Source organism: Heterocephalus glaber, unplaced genomic scaffold (genome assembly GCF_053883595.1).
Source record: "Heterocephalus glaber isolate CG9 unplaced genomic scaffold, H.glaber_assembly_v1.0 deba00001481, whole genome shotgun sequence".
In the NCBI taxonomy this organism is placed as follows: domain Eukaryota; kingdom Metazoa; phylum Chordata; class Mammalia; order Rodentia; family Bathyergidae; genus Heterocephalus; species Heterocephalus glaber.
In genome coordinates this window covers 44,935,424-44,954,350 of record NW_028258317.1, presented here as the reverse complement: position 1 = coordinate 44,954,350, position 18,927 = coordinate 44,935,424, and the positions used below count along the sequence as shown (strand labels likewise).

General features: G+C 40.5%; 1 protein-coding gene across 5 annotated transcripts in view; it reads right to left on the bottom strand.

The window, feature by feature from the left end:
* The window catches only part of Gldc (glycine decarboxylase), a 203,077-nt gene that overhangs the window by 47,791 nt on the left and 136,359 nt on the right, over positions 1–18,927 (bottom strand). For all 5 annotated transcript variants that reach the window (XR_015439925.1, XM_087183468.1, XM_004838263.3 and 2 more), the window contains 7 exons: positions 16,430–16,535; positions 14,828–14,967; positions 14,208–14,288; positions 12,398–12,495; positions 11,827–11,911; positions 11,624–11,665; positions 9,405–9,547 (listed from right to left, as the gene is read on the bottom strand). Coding sequence is in view for 4 of the 5 variants with exons in the window: in XM_087183468.1 (XP_087039594.1) it covers positions 9,405–9,547; positions 11,624–11,665; positions 11,827–11,911; positions 12,398–12,495; positions 14,208–14,288; positions 14,828–14,967; positions 16,430–16,535 (695 nt within the window). In the remaining variant the exon portion in view is untranslated. The remainder of the gene's footprint in view (positions 1–9,404; positions 9,548–11,623; positions 11,666–11,826; positions 11,912–12,397; positions 12,496–14,207; positions 14,289–14,827; positions 14,968–16,429; positions 16,536–18,927) is intronic.

The following is an 18,927-nucleotide window of genomic DNA, read 5'->3' as shown; positions in this document are numbered from 1 at the left end:
AAGCTCAAACTGTCTTAGAAAATAAAGCCCTCCAGGATGCAGCACGCAACTCAGGCTGATGAAGGAACTGGTGCACTATTTAATGGAGAACGAGAGAAAACTAGCCAACAAATTTCTCCAAATCCAAGACTCATTCTACAAAGAATCCATGAGAGAGTCAATGAACTTCAGAAGAATCCATAAGTGTACAAGAACCCACAAGGTGTACACTGGGTGTTTTACAATTCTTGGTCCTATCGGTATCAGAGTATCATAATCGGGATGGAAGATCAGGGCAGCTGGTCAGTGTGAATTTAGCAAAATATAAAAAGTTTTTAAAATTAAAAGATAAATAAATTGTACATGCCATGGCACAGATAGGGTGATAGAAGACCCAGGATTAGAACAGGAGTTTAAGAACACAATAAACCTCAAAGTTTTGTTGTTGTTGTTGCTTTTGTTTGTTTACTAATTTTCCACTATCTTTGCCAGGAAGCCTAGGCAAAAATTTTGAGATTTAGAAATGGCTCTACATATATATTAAATATTTAATTTTCAATGCAACCTAACACAAAAGCAATCTCCAGGAACACATTAAACTTTCTGCTACATTTTAGAAATGTGATTACAGATGAAAGAACATGACTGGTTCCTATAAATGGTTTTTGCACAACAGGCAAGGCCCGTATTCATCACAAGTGCAGAGCAAGTCTAGAACAGTGCCGGAGAACCTTCTAGAGGTTTCAATGACAAACAGCCCGCTGTGGCACTCGGGCCATAGTTTCCCACCACTGGCCTTGAGTTTTTCAAGCAGGAAAATTCAGATGAATGGATGAGATAATAAAATTCATGACATCTCATAAAGGAGGCATTTCTGATCAGTCACTGTGTACATTTGTGGCTCACTGCCAAAGTCATCCTCTACCGTGATAAGAATCACTTTAGTGTGCTTAAAGAACATGGTGACTGACTTTATTGACAGCACAGAAATTCCTTGCACGGGGCCTGCTTTGGAATGTGTGTAGATGTGTCATTGTAGCTGCTGTTTTTAAGAGAAATATTTCTACATGCTTTATACATATTTTTTAAAACTACCACAGAGCCCATGTTGCAAGCCTTCAGAATAAGCTCTAACAATCTAAGGTGAACACCAGCAGTCACCAAAACTCCCAGAGTCACACTGATTCTACTGAGGAAAGTTTGGAGTTAAGAAGTGGGGTAATGTAGCCATTTCCACCACCAAAGAGGGGAAGTAAAATGCCCCCTCAAGAAAAGATCATGTCACAGAGTCTAACATTTTCAAAAATTTAGTACCAGATAATTACTATATAATGATCAAGTATATAGATTTATCATATCTGCTTTTGTTTTACTTTGCTGTAGATATTCTAAAACTCATTTTATAGTTTTAACATATAATTGTAGGTTTGTACACACACTGTCACATTTAGTGTGCACTTTTAGGAGTTTCCTTTTAAAGCTATTTATGTTTGTGGGTCTATTTTACTTTTAATGATGTTTGGATATCCTAATAAATTTCTCATGGTATAGTTAAAAATTACATCTCAAAAGACATTTTTTTGGCTCCCACCTGTAATCCTAGTAACTTGAGAGGCTGAGGCAGGAGGAGTGCAAGTTCAAAGCCAGTCTGGCATACCCTGACTCAAAATTATTTAAAAAAAAAAAAAAAAGAGGCTGCAGACATAGCTCAATGGGAACACCCTGGATTCAGCTCTCTTGACAGCAAATGAATAAAATAAAATATGGGCAAGTATGTTGGCACACACCTGTAATCCATGCACTCAAGAAGCAAGTTTAAGCCCAGCCTGGGCAACTTAGTGACTCAGCAAGAACTTGTCTCAAAATTAAAAAAGGAAAAAAAAAGAAAAAGTGCTGGGTATGTAGCTCTTTGCAAGGCCCTGATTTCATGAGTGATACATTGTGAGTTTAAGAGAGAATTTGTTCTCTTCAACCATCTGTAACATCTAAGATGTCTAGCATCTAGTCCTTTGTACAAACTAACATTTAGAAGCTAAAATAGCATTCCCCTCAAATATCCAAGATTGCTGGGCAGGGTGGTACATGCCTGTAATCCTAGCACTCCAGAGGCTGAGGTAAGAGGAGCCACGAGTTTGAGGCCAGCCTCAACTACAGGGTAAGACTCTGTCTCAAAAAAAAAAAAAAAAAAAAAAAATACAAGACTTTCCAGTAGATATAAATCAAATTATTCTAGAATTTATATGTAGTAGCAAACTAATAGGAATAGCTACATTTTAAAAAAGAAGAAAAGAAGAAAAAGGGGCTGGGGATTTAGCTCAGTGGTACCGCACCTGCCTTGCAAGTGCAAGGTCCTGAGTTCAATCCCCGGTACAAACAAAATAAAAAAAATAAAAAAGAAGAAAGTGAGAATTAGAATTAGTATACCTGATGTCAAGACTAATTATATAGTCACAGTAACCAAGTGTGTTACTGGAAGATGGGTAGGCATAAATCAGTGAAATTAAGTACAGAATCCAGAAATAGGCCCACACAAATACACTCAACTGAGTTTTTAATTTTTTAATTTTTTTTTTTTTTTTTTTATTTTCAAGACAGGGTCTCACTATATATTCTGGGCTAGCCTTGAACTGACTCTGTAGCCCAGGCTGGTGTGGAACTTGTGACACTGCTCCTGCATCAGTCTCCCGAGTGCTGGGATTACAGGTGTGCGCCACTTTGCCTGGCCACTCAACTCATTTTTGACAAAGTTACAAGAGCATTTTAATGGGAGAAACACAGCCTTTTCAACAAATGATGCTAGCATAATTAACTATCCATAGGCATAAGATTCAATTTACAAAAATTACCTCATGAACTTAAATATAAAATATAAAACTCTTAGAAAAAAAAAGAACAAATACTTTTGGGATTTAGGGTAAGGGTAGGGTTAAGCAAAAGCACAATCCATAAAAGGACAAACTGGTAAACTGGGCTTTGTATAATCACAACTTCTGCTCTACAGTTGCTTTCAACTATAGAAAAAAGAAGCTACAGGATGGCAGCTCTGTTGGCAAATTGTACAGCCAACAAACAGAGCACCACCCAGTTAGAACACAGAACACGGGGGCTGCATGATGAAACTGCACTCAGAAATGCAAAGGGAGGGCTGCTGCAGCACTTCGGTGATTCGCTGGGCTTTCACTGGTGCTACTTTGGGTGGTCACTAATATTGGAGAGAATCACCATTGGTGTGAGTCTAAGAGACAGCTGGAGTCCAACCTCACCTGAGGAAGCAGAAAGGGAGTGGTCACTTCCCAGTCACTGCCCAACTACGAGGTGTGGACATGTGGCCTGGTGCGAGCCCAGGACTCCATCAATCTGGAGGGTCTGGCCTGGGAAACAGAGACGGTAAGAGAATTTCTATAGTGGGGATGGTTACTCTTCACCTAGCATAACTTCCATCTTTTCGGCTGCTGCCTGCCTCTTGAATTTTGTTCATTTCTGAAGCCCAGTTCTCCAGCTTTTCCATCAGTTCTGTGAATTCCCCAATACCTTCTTTGTACATTATTTTTCTGCTTAAATTAGCTCAAGACCTTTCCTGTGGCAGGCAACCAGGAACTCTTCTGTGGTGGGTATTATTATGTCTCTCCTACAACACGAATGTGTTAAGGTTACTCATTCCCAGGCAGATCTAACAAAAAGAAAGTTGGTATGGCCATCTCGGGATTTCTCTCGCCTCTAATATGAAGCCCTCATCAATCTGCTGCCATTTTCAAGATGGTTTGGTTCCAAGTGAATTTCTCTTCTGGATCACAACCTCATATGCTACATAACTCACAGATGAATTTAAAATTGCTGTTACAGGGAGGGAGGGTGGAGAAGGGACATAAAAAGAACTAAGATGTGCTATGTACCTGTACCAACTCCCCACAATGATTGTAATCAGTATGTACTGCAAACATGTACTAATAAAAGGGAAAACTTAAAAAGAAGGCAATAGAAGAAAAAATTTCTATTATTAAAGCAGTAGACCAGATGTGTTGGCACATGCCTATGGCCCAGCACTGGGGAGGCTGAGGCAAGAGGGTCACCAGGAGTTCAAGGCCAGCCTGGGCTACCAGGCTCAAAAATCAAAAACAAAAGTAATACATGTATGGGATTTTTAAAAAATCAATCCATACAAAAGGATATGAGGCAGGGCTGGGGATGTAGCTCAGTGGCAATGTGCCTGCCAGGCAAGTGCAATGTCCTGAGTTCAATTCCCAGTACAAGGGGAAAAAAAAAAAAAGAAAAGAGTATGAGGCTTAAAGTAGCAATGACAAAAGCTGACCTGCACCCATTCTTCCCAGTCTCATTTCCCAAAAGAAAACACTTCATTTCTTGAGATTTTTTCTCTTAAGAGATTTTTGATGCCAACTCCCTTCAGCCAGATTTGCCTCTTTTAAAAAATACCATCATCAGCAAGGACCCGAGTTCGATCCCGGGTACCAAAAAAAAATACCATCATCAGGGCTGAGGATTTAGCTCAGTGGTTCTGCCGCCTGTCTTGCAAGCACAAGGTCCCAAGTTCGACCCCCGGTACCAAAAAAAAATATACCACCATCAAGTGGTCAGAAACAAAAATGATGCAAATGAAGCATTAGCTAAGAAACTTACACTGCAGTAAAACTTTGCAGTAAAATGATCAAAACCACTATCAAAATGACTTGCTTCAATTCATGGCAACTTTAGAACACTACTCCCAAGAGAACAAGGTAAAAATGGCACTGATCCCTGTTTTACAGCTGTGCTAACCAGGTGACCGATGATTTACAAGTACAAATTCTCGAAGGCAATATAATTTTACCTGGTCTAATTTGTTGCAAACTTCAAATACCCTAAACATTACATGAATCTCTGCCTCTTCAAGTTCACAAGAAAAAGCCTCAACATGCTATTGCAGAATGTTCTTATCAACCTATATCCAATTTGACACAAGCTCAATTCTACATTAAACTCTGCTATCTGATCAAGACATATCTGATAACTCAGCTATTTCCAGAGGACCTCAGAGCAGTAGTTCTCACACTCATCTGCCTGGTCTTCAGACAACAGCACCAGCATCTCCACTCCAGGTGTAGAAAGTAAGTTTCCGGTATCTCTTTTTTTTTTTTTTTTTTTTTTTGGTACCGGGGTACCAGGGCTCAAACTCCGGTCCTCGTGTGTGCACAGCAGGCAGTGAAACCACTGAGCCAAATCCCTGGCCCTCCAGTATCTCATTAAGGGTCTGCTTTGAGGAAACCCAAACAAAGACACCAACACACTAAGGGAAAATAGCATTTCTGACAGACAGTTATCAGTATTCAGGGCCAGCTAGCATCTGGATCAGCAGCACACTCTCCCACAGAGCACTTCTCTCTAGGTACCCAAGGGTCAGAGCAGCCAACACCAAAGACCATTGGTATAAACCACACCACAGTAGGTTACAATAATTGAGATGGATGGGAGGGTGTCTATGTGAACAAAAGAATAATATTTACCACAGTAAGAGTACACTGGACGAGGTATAAATTCTTTATCATATGAACCAAAAAGTTTAGAGTTACTTTTGTGTATCAAAGGACACTATCAACAGAGTGAAAATATAATCTATGGACTGGGAGAAAATGTGTGCCAGTCATATAGCTGATAAGGGATTAATATCCATAATATATAAAGAACTCCTACAACTCAAGAGCAAAAATCTCCCAAATAACCCAATTAAAAATGGTCAAAAGACTCGAATACTTTTCCAGAGAAAATATAGAAATGCCCAGTAAGCATTTGAAAAGATACTCAACATCACTAAATCATTAAGGAAATGCAAATCAGAGTCACACAATACTACTTCACACCCATTAGGATGCTGTAATTAAAAAAGAAAAGAACAGAACCAATGTTGGTGAGATGTAGAGAAAATGGAAACTTTGTGCATTGCTATTAGGAATGAACATGGCACAGCCACTGTAGAAAACATGACATTCCCTCAAAAAAATCAGAGAATTACTATATGTCCAATATTTACTTCTAGATATAGATCCAAAAGAAATAAAAATAGGAACTCAGAGATATTTGTACACCAACATTCACAGCAGCATTATTCACAACAGCTAAAAGGTTGAAACAATCAAATGTCCACTGATGGCTAAATAGATAAACGAAGTGTGGTATATATGTATAATGAAATACTCAGCCTTCAAATGGAATTCTAGCACATGCTATAACATTGATTGTAACTGCTATCGCAGCATTTGTTTTTTCTTTTTTTGGTAGCGGGGATCGAACTCGGTCCTTGTACTTGCACAGCAGGCGGTGAAACCACTGAGCTAAATCTCCGGCCCCTCCTATAACATTGATGAACTTTAAGCTGGGTGTGGTGGCATATGCCTGTAATCACATGAGCAGGGAATCTGGGGCAGGAGGATTGCCTTGAGCTCAGTGTAGCACAGTGGGCTACATAGAGAGTTTAACACCAGCCTGAACTACACAGTGAGATCCTCTCTCCAAAGGAAAAAAAGAAAAGGAAAAAAATTGATGAACTTTGAAGACATTATGTTGAGTGAAGTAAGCCAGATGTCAAAGGACAAATATTGTGTGCTTTCAGTTAGATGAGGTGCTTAGAGTGGCCAAATTCTTAGGAAAACTAGAAGGGTAATTTTCCCAGTGCTAGGCAGAGTACAAAGTAAGGAGTTAGCTTAGATTTATGAAGATAAAAATTCTGGAGGTGGATGGTGGTGATGATTGCACAACCATCTAAATGTACTAAATGCCTCTGAATTTGAAAAAATGGTTCATGTGGTAAATTTTATAAGAACTATAAAAATTTTAGACTTGAAAAAATACTACTAAGGCTACTTTCTAAAATTATGCTGTATTTACATTTTAAACATCATATAGTAACACAAAAAGGAAACGTACTCAGATTCAAAACTGGTTTTTGGCTAAACTCTAGAACTCTATAGATGCACTGACCAGCTCCACTTAGGTATAAATGAAAATACCAGTAAGATATAAATGGTTCCTTGAAAATTGTCCCCATACCCTCTGTGAGTATAAGTTCAACAGCTGACAGCATACACTAAATTCTTCCTCAGAGTTAGTCAAGAAACTTTCCTCAGAGTTAACTTCTTATAATAAATATGAAACCCATACAAGTCCCTAGATTTTAGAGGACACTAGCTATCAGTAAATATGATGAATTAATCAACGCACAGACAACTTTTGGGTATATACAGAGTAAGTATCCGGCAAAGAATCTGTAATCCATTCATGCAGAGATTAGCACATATAAACCAAAACGAGGTTGTAACAATGTAAAAACAGAAAAACCAAAACCAAACCAAACAAAAACACTTCACTCACATATAGAAGATGAGGTATATTCTTTCTTCATTTCCCCAAATCAATGCATTGCTTTATGTGTGAAAGCATAGCCACTATACTTTCCCAACAAAGAGTCGGGCATTTCCCCGTCAGACCCAGCAGCTTCTGCTGAGGGCCGTAAATATCTCAGCTAAGCCCAGGCTGTACACAACCCCAAGACCTTCAGATCAGCTCTCGAAAATGGTTGTTACACTTGGTACTCTCGGGAGCTGGGGAAGGCATCAGTGCCCGGAAGTACATCCTGAGAAAGATTTCCTTACTCTCCTGTAAGACTGGGACAGCAGACTGACTATCACTGTCAATCATAAGAATGAGGAAATCGGGACAAAGAGTATCAGGGATACTGGGAAAACAACAAAATCTATAAGATGGGGTTCTCAATCCTGGTTACACATTGGAATCATCCAGGGCAGTGGTGGCGAGCCTATGGCACGCATGCTGCAGAGGCAGTCTGTATCACTTAAAGCTCTAAACGGTTCGCCATCACTGACCTAGGGGGATTTAAAAAAGCACTCATGCCCTAGTCCCATCCCTCACTGTAGTGGTCCCCCACTGAGGTTATAATTCAATCTGGGACTGTGATGTGGGCATCAGGTACAGTATCCTATAAAGACAGCATGTGATTCTAATTTCCAGTCAAGGCTGGGAACCACCGCCTTAAGGGAAGGCAAACTTTCTCATACTTAGGTCAGCCTTCTGTGATCCAGCTGGGGCCTCAACTCCCTGCAAGAGCTAATGATAAAAGCTGTTTGTTTGTGTTTTTGAGACAGGGTCTAAGTTGTTAAATTGCTCAGGCTGAGGTCAAACTTGTGATCCCCCTACCTCAGCCTCCCAGAGTGCTAGGATTACAGGTATGAACCATTTTGCCCAGCTGAATGATGAATTTTCAATAAAGTACACCAAAGCTTAACTTTCTATTCATTCCTTCCTATTTATGAAATGAGTTTGAGAGGCTAAGGGTGCTGTGTCCTCTCACTGGCCCTACACCCTCACTGCCTTTGCAAAGTGCACGGCTCTACTGTGTAACCTACGTTTCCAAAGAGGAAGAGAGGTCTGGTTCTGATTAAGACATATATGATTTCTGTCTTAGAAAGTAACACAATACATGTGTCTAATTTTTAAAAACTGTTTGAAATTCTTCATTAATCACTGCCGGGGTGATTGCCAAGACTGAGGCTGTGGTAGAGAACCCACTCTCATCGTGGGATGCAGACTCTGAGGGCGGGCACTGTGAGACATCAGCTCACACACCCATCATGTTTGCCCTTCTGCCTCTGTCCCCGAGAGAATCACTCAGTCACTTGGTTGTTTCTTACAGTAAAGATTCTTGGTCTCCAGCCCTGGAGATCACAGTCACCCTGGAGTAAGGCCCAGGAATTTGTATTTTTAGCAAGTATCCAAGACATTTTGCTGGAGTCATCTGCTTTTGAAGTTTTTCATTCACAGATAATGAAGCTGGAAGAGGGGAAAGACAGAACCAGAGGAGGACGAGGCTCCCAGTCCTTCAGGATGGAAACACTGCTGCTGGTGAGGAACTAACACAAGTGCTGGACCCTCATTGACAGGAACTGCAATGAGTTTCCAGAGCTGGCCTCCCCTGACACTTGCATCCACCAGGGCTCAGGACTGGGACTGTGGCTTGCTTTCCCAGCTTCAGGGCTCTGAAAGTGAGGGCTGCACAATGAGGGGCTAGGCTCTGAGAGGCGAGCTAGCGAGTGGCTCTGCATGCTTCACCTGGGAACACCCCACTGAGCCGAGACACCATGCTGTGAGGAAGCTCAAGGAAAAAGGGAAAGGCCCTTACTGAGAAGAAGGAAGGTCTGGTTGACACCTCCATCACACTCCCCACAAAAACCGTCACCAACTTTCCAGCTATGTCAATGAGGCCATCTTGGGCAGTAATACTGCCCAGTACAGGCCAGTGGAATGGAACTGTCCAGTGAATTCACAGAATGATACAGAAAAAACTGCTGTTTTAAGCATCTTAGGTTTGGGGTGACCACTGCACAACAATGGACAAGTAATAAGACAAGCAAGCCCCTCACCTGTTGGGCTGGAAAGAGATTTGGTCGTAACCTGTGAGTTCACACAAATCCTTTTCAAGCTCTCGGAAGAGCTGCTGGTATCCTTGAGCTTGATCCAGAGGCACAAAAGGGTGGATGTTTGCAAATTCCTTCCATGTGATGGGCTGAGAAGCAAGGAAGGAGGGAGAAATGCTTCTGTACATACTGCAATAGCAATAACAACTTCAGCAATGGTGGTGATGATGATAACAACACTCAGCATCAAAAGAGTACACAATGGAGTACTACTCTGCCATAAAGAAAAATAAACGAGTGATTTGTAGAAAAACGGATGCACCCTGAGACCATAATTTTAAGTGAAATAAATCTGACACACAAGTTTAATTATTACATTGTTTCTCTTATATGAGAAACTCAAATTACAAACAAAGAGAAAAATAAAAGATAACAGGAAATAAGGAGATAAATCTTTCTCAAATGGGAAGGGGATCAAGAGGTAGAGGGAAGGGCCAGGGATGTAGCTCAGTGGTGCTGCACCAGCCTGGGAAGTGCAAGGTCCCGAGTTCAATCCCCGGTTCCAAAAAAGAGAGAGAGAGATGGAGGGAGGGGGAAAGGAAAAGAAAGAAAGAGGAAAAAAGAAAGAATGTCTCCTATGTGCCAGGGACTATTCTAAGCACGTAATTACTTCACCTAGGTCTCACCAAATCTTACAAAGCAAGCACCATCACTACAGTGTGACATGAAGACCACAAAGGGAACTTATAAAAAAAATGGCTTTCTACCTTTTCAAGAAGAAAAGGCCCAAGATACATTTTTATTTTTTTTACATTTTGTTTTTTTGAGACAAGGTCTCACTACATAGTTCAGGTTGGCCTTGAACTCACTATGTAGGCCAAGGTGACCTAATTCTCACAGCAATCCTCCTCCCTCAGCCTCCCAACTGGTGGGATTACAGGTGTGCACCACCTCACCTGGCTCCCAAGATAGACTTACATACTTGAAACCCAATAAGCTCACCCAGATTCTCACATACATGTATTACTCTCTTTTCATAAGCAGAACAAGCCACAAATATAAAAATAAATAGGAGCCAGGTGTGGTGGCACACACCTATAATCCTGGCACTTGGGGAACTGAAGCAGGAGGATCTTCCTGAGTCTGAGGCCAGCCTGGACCATATAGTGAGTGCAATGGCCAGCCTGAACAAACCAAAAAGAAAATAGGAAAAACCCTTCGTATCACAGTATAAAATAAGTTCCTTTGCCTTATGTGATTTTTTTCTTATCGGAATAATCCTAAGAAATAAAAAGAATAAGTGGCTGGGGATTTAGCTCAGTTGCCGCTGCCTCGCAAGCACAATGTCCCAAGTTCAATCCCTGGTACCAAAAAAAAAGTTAACTTTGCTAAAAAGGACCGTGGGCCTAGTAGAAATACTAACCAAACAAAATGCCACAAGTTACACAAATCTTCTGTTGACTCAAGGAATAAAGTTAAACCTCAAATCCCTATCCTTTGGACACAGTAAGTGGATTTTTAGAAAAAAGGCTTAAGGTTCTTAATTCTACCTGAGGTTAACAACTACAAATTGAAAAACAAAAGTTTTTAATGTGACAGATTTCTTTAAAAGGGTTCAGGAAGGCATAACTAACAACTATACATCTAATTAATTTAAAAAATAATAATTTGGGGCCGGGGGGTTAGCTCAGTGGTTTTGCCGCCTGCTGCCCAAGTGCAAGGACTTGAGTTCAATCCCTGGTACCAAAAAAAAAAAAATAATAATAATAATAATTTTAAGGGGCCAGAGATTTAGCTCAGTGGTTCCGCCACCTGCCTTGCAAGCACAAGGACCCGAGTTCGATCCCTGATACCAAAAAACAAAAACAAAAAACAAAATAATAATAATAATAATTTTACATATCTGGGTGCAGTGGTATGTGCCTGTAGTCCCAGGTACTTGAGAGGCTGAGGCAGGAGGGTCACTTGAATGCATGATTTCAAGATCACCCTGGGCAACATAGCAAAACCCAGTCTCAAAAATGTAAACAATAAAAATAATTTTACCCACAAATTTAAGTGATCAAGTTGTGAGAAATTTCAGGATTTCTTCCAAGATCGGTGAACAGCAAGGTAAAGGATCACTAAAGTATCACTGTCCTGCTACCTTCCTCCAGTTACCGACCTCTGTCCAAACTGGAAATCTGCCCCTACTAACCACCCCCTTGTGTAGGGGGCCTGCTTACCGTGAGTTCAGATGAGCTATTGAGCTTCATGGTGCAGGACCCCTTGAAGAAGCACATCCAAACGGTTACATTGGTGGTACCCTCTCTGTCAACCCTCCCACCTCCCTCACGGCCACCCCTTTTTCCCACTTCCCGAGTATTACATATCACCACAGGGGTCAGGTCAGTCTGGGGCTGGGGGAGGGAAAAGCCACAACTACTACCAGCGGAATCATGCTGTGAACAAGGGAAATGTCTTTGTTTTCTAGTTTCTTCATATACCGGACAATATTTGTTTCTGAGTGATAGCTGTGAACACAAAACACACATTTAGGACCAGTAAGATCAGAGAAGAGGCTGTATACATCTGCTTGAAGGATGAGACACACCAAGTCTACCTTCAAAATACAGAGTGATGTTGGCCACGAGCGACATACGAGCCAACACCAGAGGGAAGTGCCGAGGACCCCCATGGGCCTCAGAGGGTGCTTGGTGCAAGAAGCTGCCCATGGGCAGGAGAGGAGAGGTGGGAAAAAGAGGACACAGGATCCTGGGTGGGAACTTTGGCCTGGCAACCTCCCCCTCCCCAACAGTGTCAGAGCAGGGCCACCTAGAAACAGGTTGCGTGTGGCCCAGGTCAGGAATGGGGTCTTTACAGCACTGCTCCATCAGGGAGCCATGGCAGAGCCATGGTAACCCAGGCCAGATCATGGCCAGTGCCAGAAGCAGCTCCCTACTGAGCTCCTCCGCTCACTGCCACGGCACAAGATGCAAAGTCACCCACGCCACACAAACCTGTTGAACACCTGATGAGTGAGGAATGGGCTAGTTCTCTTGAACACAGACCCTGGAATGCCTCTGTGCTCCTCTCCCATGCTTTCGGCCACGAGCTCCTGAATGGAGAAACCACAGGAACTGAAGGGTAGAATGCATGCCTGGCAGCATGTGTGGGCAGCCAGGGCCACAAAACTTGCAAAATGGATCAAAGACAAACATTCCAAAGCCCAAACTATTAAACTCTTAGAAGAAAATACAGGAACAAACCCACATGATCTTGGATTTAGCAATGATTTCTTACACATGACATCAAAAACAAGAACAAGAAAAGAATAAAATAGATAAACAGGATTGCATTAAAATCAAAAACATTTGGGTGCATGTGTAGCTTAGTGATACAGTGTTTGACTGGCATATGTAAGGCCCTGAGTTGAGTCCCTAGCACTGAAAAAAAAATTAAAAATAGAGCCAGGGATTTAGCTCAGTAGCACAGCGCCTGCCTGGCAAGCAGGAGGTCCTGAGTTTGAAAAAAAAATTAAAAATATTTGTTCATCAAAGGCCACTACTGAGAGAAATACTTGCAAATCACGTATCTGATAAGAACTTACTCTCCAGAACACATGATGACCTGCTCCTCATCCCTCCCCAGGCTGACCGCATGGCCATCAGGATCCTACATGGGTCACACGGATAGACTGAATAACTGTGATTAAACTTAACGCAGTGTGATAAAGGGAAGAAGTTTGTTCAATCCTATGTAAAAAAAAGTTTACAAGGGAACTTTGTGAAGCTTTGGTAATTTATAATTGGTATAGTGCTAGAGTCCTCTCTCAGAGGCCACAGACAACCAAAACAGCACACAACACTCTGGAAGGTATTCCCACTTCTGCAGGAAAGGCTTTCTCGAATTGACTCACTCAACAAATATCCACCGAGTGATTTTTCTGCAGCAGGCAGTGCACCATGTTAGCATCAACATTTGGTCACAGATTTAGATAGCTACTGACTACTCTCACTTTAATCTCATGGAGTAGCCACCCTATTCCAAATTTGGAGACCAATTTAGTCACACAAAACTGCTTTTATTTCTCAGAGAATTGCTCACCGCTTGGCCTATTTAATTAAAAAAAAAGAGCTCAAAAGGAAACTTTGGGAACTTTGCCCAGTGTTTGGGATGCCTCTAAACCCGTGTTCCTTCTCCACTGTGCCATCCTGGTGTAGGGTAACACCTGCTCATCATTCTGATCCCAGCTAAGGACAGCTAGTCCAAGCCTTGTTGAGGTTGTCATCTTCTCCTCAACAAAGCATCCTCACCCACCACTATCGTGCCAGCTGGACTGGAATGTTGTGCTTGTGTGCCTGGATCCTCCCTGTTCTACATACTTAGCGAGGACAGGAAGCATGTCCAGTCCACCACCTCGGGCTATCACAGTGCCTGACACAGATTAGGTCCTTGATTACCGTGTAGTAAATGAGTATCATAATTTTCCCAGAATTGACAATAATCAAGATATCAATGTCCCAAATCTTTGTATTAGGGGACAGTTTCAATGAAATACCATTAACCAGCCTTCCAACTACAGTGGTGCCTCAGTTCACAAACTTTTTTTTTTTTGGTACTGGGCATCAAATTCGGGACCTTGTGCTCGTGAGGCAGGTGCCAGAACCACTGAGCTAAATCCCCAGCCCCAGTGGCATCGTTTTTAGAGGCCACCCCAATATCACATATGGCCCCTCCCTCCCTCACACTCAGGCCCGCAGAGGCAAAGCCATCTTTGATACCACTGCCACAGTCATATTGAGGAAGCCATGCTTTTATTTTACTTACTGCGGATGACTCACAGCCAAAGATCCACAACAAGTCATCTAGATCTTTTTCATTAACTGTCTCATCTAGAGAAATACCAAGCTACAGAAACAAAAACAAAAAAGAAAGCATCAGCTCTCAACTCCAAAGTCACTGGAGGAGCCACAGGAGAGGTCAAGGGGAAGAAGGTGCTGAACAAAATTCCCAGTCATTCCAGGAAACCAGAGTACCATTTCATTCAAGAGAACCCTAGGGGAAGGGGACCACAGCAGTCTGAGACGTCACCAGTGTTACTGGTGCACGCCCACAGTCCAGCAGCTACAGGACACTCCTACTGCAACTAAGTTTAACTTTTTCTTCACTTCGCTTACTTATTATATCACTTATCAGAGTCTTCAGTTCGAAGAATCCCATGTATGAAAACACAGCCTTGACAAAAGCTGTGGCAAAATAAAATAGATGACAAAAATGATAAATTACTTATTTGAAAATGTTACAGTATTGCAAATTGGAAAATATAATGGTTTATCAAAATAGACTGTGCCTAAAATCCCACTGTTTTTAATAAAGAGGAATGCTTCTAATGAGAAAAGTCACGAAAATTTAGAGAACTTGTAAAAAATACTGAGAATTTGACTTACTGTGCCATCCTCGAACAGCCGGAAATTGATCTGCCGCTGAGCAGCCCTGGCCAAAACCTCCTTCAGTGAGCAGCCACACTGAACCTTCAAGGTGTCAAAGAACAAGTCATGATGGAGGCGGTGACCTGCTCGCTTGAGACCTACACAAGACAGGAGAGCATGGATCTGACACAGACACTCGCTCCTCAGCCATTGACATTTCACAGAGATAACGGGGAAATTTCTACTATAGGATGTTCCTGGGCCTGACCAGTACTTTGGTAGCTGCTTTAAAAATAAATACATTTATGCCAGGCAGGGTGGTGCATGCCTGTAATCCTGGCACTCAGGAGGCTGAGGCAGGGGGATCGCTGCAAGTTCAAGGCCAGCCTGGACTACATAGAAAGAACTGGTCTCAAACAAAACAAAAGTAATACATTTATTGCTATGCCAGAAAATTATGTGAAATAAAAAATTTTATGAAATACAAATAAAAAGAAAATTCATCACCACCAACTAGAACTACTGCTTGTATTTTGGTATACATTCCCCTGGGAATCATGTGTGATCAATAAACTCATTATTTCCAATAGCTGTGTAATAATCAGATATATGGGTATGTCGTAATTTCATCAGTTATTATTAAATATTTAGGCTATTTCTGAGAATGAACTGTTACAATGTTTCAGTGGACATAGTTATCTGCTTATTTCCTTTACATATATTCCTAGAAGCAGAATGACTAGGTCAAATTATAGGAACTTTTAAAAGATTTTGATAGTGTTTAAGTGTCATCTGTAAGTCATACCAATATGGTATCAGCATTCTTCTTCATCTTTAAGGTGATGGGACAGATACTATTTTATTGTTTGAAATGACATTTCCTTGAATATTATAAGGTTAAAATTTTATGTCTTTATTATTATATACTTTTTCTAAATTATATTTAATGTCATTTGCTCATTCTTTTATGAAAAGTAAAATTTCGTAACAAAATAAGAGAATAACAATAGTTAAGACACGGTGTATCATAATCTTAAATGTAGTTACTCAAGAGTACGTGACAAAGAAGACTTACAAAGAAACAGATAGCATAACTTTCTTTTCAATGAACTAAGAAAAATCACTAGTATAAATGAAACAAATTAGCATATATATTAAAATATTTCTGAAACAACAGAATAATTTGGGGAATTATTTGCCCTTCTTCCTACTTCCTATTTATCTATCTTCTATTTTGCTCTCTCTCTCTCTCTCTCTCCACACACACACACAAATATATATGTGTGTGCACGTGTGTGTGTGTGTGTGTGTGTGTGCATATATGTATATAAAAAATTTTTTTTGAGTTTCATTTTCCATCAGGCTGTTTATCCTTTTTGTGTTTAAGGGTGGAGAGGCAGTATTATTAAATACACTGTATTTATTAAAATTTATTAAAATACAGTATATTAAAAATATTAACACTAAGACTATCATAGATATTAAAAATATTTTCCAAGTTTCTCATTTGACTCCCAATTTTACATTTATTATTGGACATACACCCAAGTTTCCAATTTTACCTATTCAAATTTATCAGTCTTATTAAGCCCAAAAATTTTAAACAGATAACCAACTCACCTTCGGACAAAATCAAAGTGGCATTATGTACCCTCCTAGCAATGTGCTCCAGCCCGCGGGCACCATGGTAGATGGCAAACATGGCAGCCATGTTTGCCAAAAGAGCCTAAAAGAATAAAGAGCATTTCAGAGTCATGGGCATCAGCATAATGGCGACTATTAGTAGGAGGGAGAAATTAAATGGCTTGGGATGCCAACATTGAAAACAAAGAAAATTAAATGATCAGATTTCCTACGTTTTCTATGATGCTTAGGGACCATTTATAACCTACTTGACTATGTGAATGTAAACAAACACCCAAGACACTCTGAAATCATTATGCTAAGTCTTTATCTTTAACTATATATAATAAAGGGGGTCTCACTGATCCACCGCATCAAAAAACAATAAGTTGGGTGTGGTGGCACATGCCTATAATCCCAGTATTCAAGACACTGAGGCAGGAAGATCACCACAAGTTTGAGGTCAGCCTGGGATAGATATATAGTGAATTCAAGGCCAGCCTGAATGTATGGTGAGACCCTATCTCAAAAAACCAAACTAAAATGTTACAAAACCAATATTTAATAATGAAAGTGTTAGACCTTAACCCTAATCAAATTGAGTAATTCCTGAAGCTGGAGTTACCCTGATTCCAAAACCAGACAAGGGCCCAACCAAAAAAGACAATTTACAAGCCAATCTCTTTAATGAACATAGATGCAAGATACAAGATACTGTACTGCCAAACAGAATGCAGCAAATCATCAAGAAGATCATACACCATGAGGCTTCACTCATGAAGTAGGCTTCATTCCAGGGATGCTAGAATGGCTCAACATACACAAATCAATAAATTCGCTACATCACATAAATAGAAGGATGAAAACCAAACGGTCAATAGATGCACAAAAAGCCTTTGACAAAATCCAACATCCATTCATGATAAAGACCCTGAAGAAATTATGTATAGAAGGACCTTATCTCAATCTGATAAAAGCTACTTATGACAAACCTACCACAACATCACATTAAATGGGGAAAAGTTGAAAGCTTTCCCTCTAAAATCAGGAACAAGACAAGGATGTCCACTATCCCCACTCTCATTCAATGGAGTACTCAAAATATCAGCCAGAAAAATCAAGCAAGAGAAAAAAATATAAAGTATATGTTTAGGAAAGAAAGAAGTTGAATTAAAATTATTCATAGATGACATGATCCTCTACACAGAAGACCCAGAAAATTTCACCAAAACCCTAGAATTAACTAAATCAAATTCAGTACTACAGCAGGATACAAAATCAAAACACAAAAGTCAGTAACAGGGCCAGGGATTTAGCCCAGTGGTTCTGTCGCCTGTCTCGCAAACGCAAGGACCTGAGTTCGATCCCCAGTACCAAAAACAAAAAGGCAGTAACATTCCTGCATACCAATAATGAACTCATTGAAAAAATAATCAGGAAAACAATATCATTCACAATAGCATCAAAAAAAATTAAATACTTGGGAAGTAACCTAACTATGCTAGTGAAAGACCTCTACAACAAAAATTACAATACTCCAAAAAGGAGATCAAAGAGGACATCAGAAAATGGAAAGATCCCCTATTCCTGGGTAGGTAGAACAAATATAGTCAAAATGGCCATACTTCCAAAACTGATATACAGGTTTAACACAATCCCAATCAAAATACCAATGGCATTCCTCACGGAAATACAGAAATCAATCCTAAAATTCATATGGATCCAGAAGAGACCCAGAATAGCAAAAGCAGTCCTGAGTAATAACAGCAAAGCAAGGGACATCACAATCCCAGATTTGAAGTTGAATTACAATGCTACAGTGATAAAAATAGCATGGTACCGGCACAAAAACATGTGGATCAGTAGGGCAGAACACAGGACACAGAAACAACCATAGGTACCATCCTGACATTGGATCTTCGACAAGTGGGCCAAAAACATGCTGAAGGGAAGACGGCCTCTTCCACAAATGGCTATCCCCAGGCAAAAGACTGAAACAAACCCCTATCTCTCAACATGTACTAACCTAAAATCAAAATGGATTCAAGATCTAAATGTATAAGCAGAAACACTTCATCTGCTGGAAGATAAACTAGGCGAAATTTTTGAAAACATAGGTATAGGCAGGGACTTTCTGACCAGAATCCCAACTGCAAAAAAAACATCAAAAGTCAACAAATGGGATCATATCAAATTAAAGTTTCTGGCTGAGCGTGGTGGCACATGCCTATAATCCCAGCACTGGGAGGCTGTGGCAGGAGGATTGCTGTGAGACTGAAGTGAGCCTGGGCTACACATTGAGATCCTGTCTCAAAAAAACCAAAAAAAAAAAAAAAAGACAAATAAAAAGCTTCTACACAGCAAAGGAAACAGCCAGAGACAAGACAAAGTACAAAATGAGAAAAAAATTTTGCCAGCTACTCCACACAGGACTAATATCTAATATATAAAGAACTCCCCTAAATTAGACCCCCCTGAAATAAGACGCACTCAAA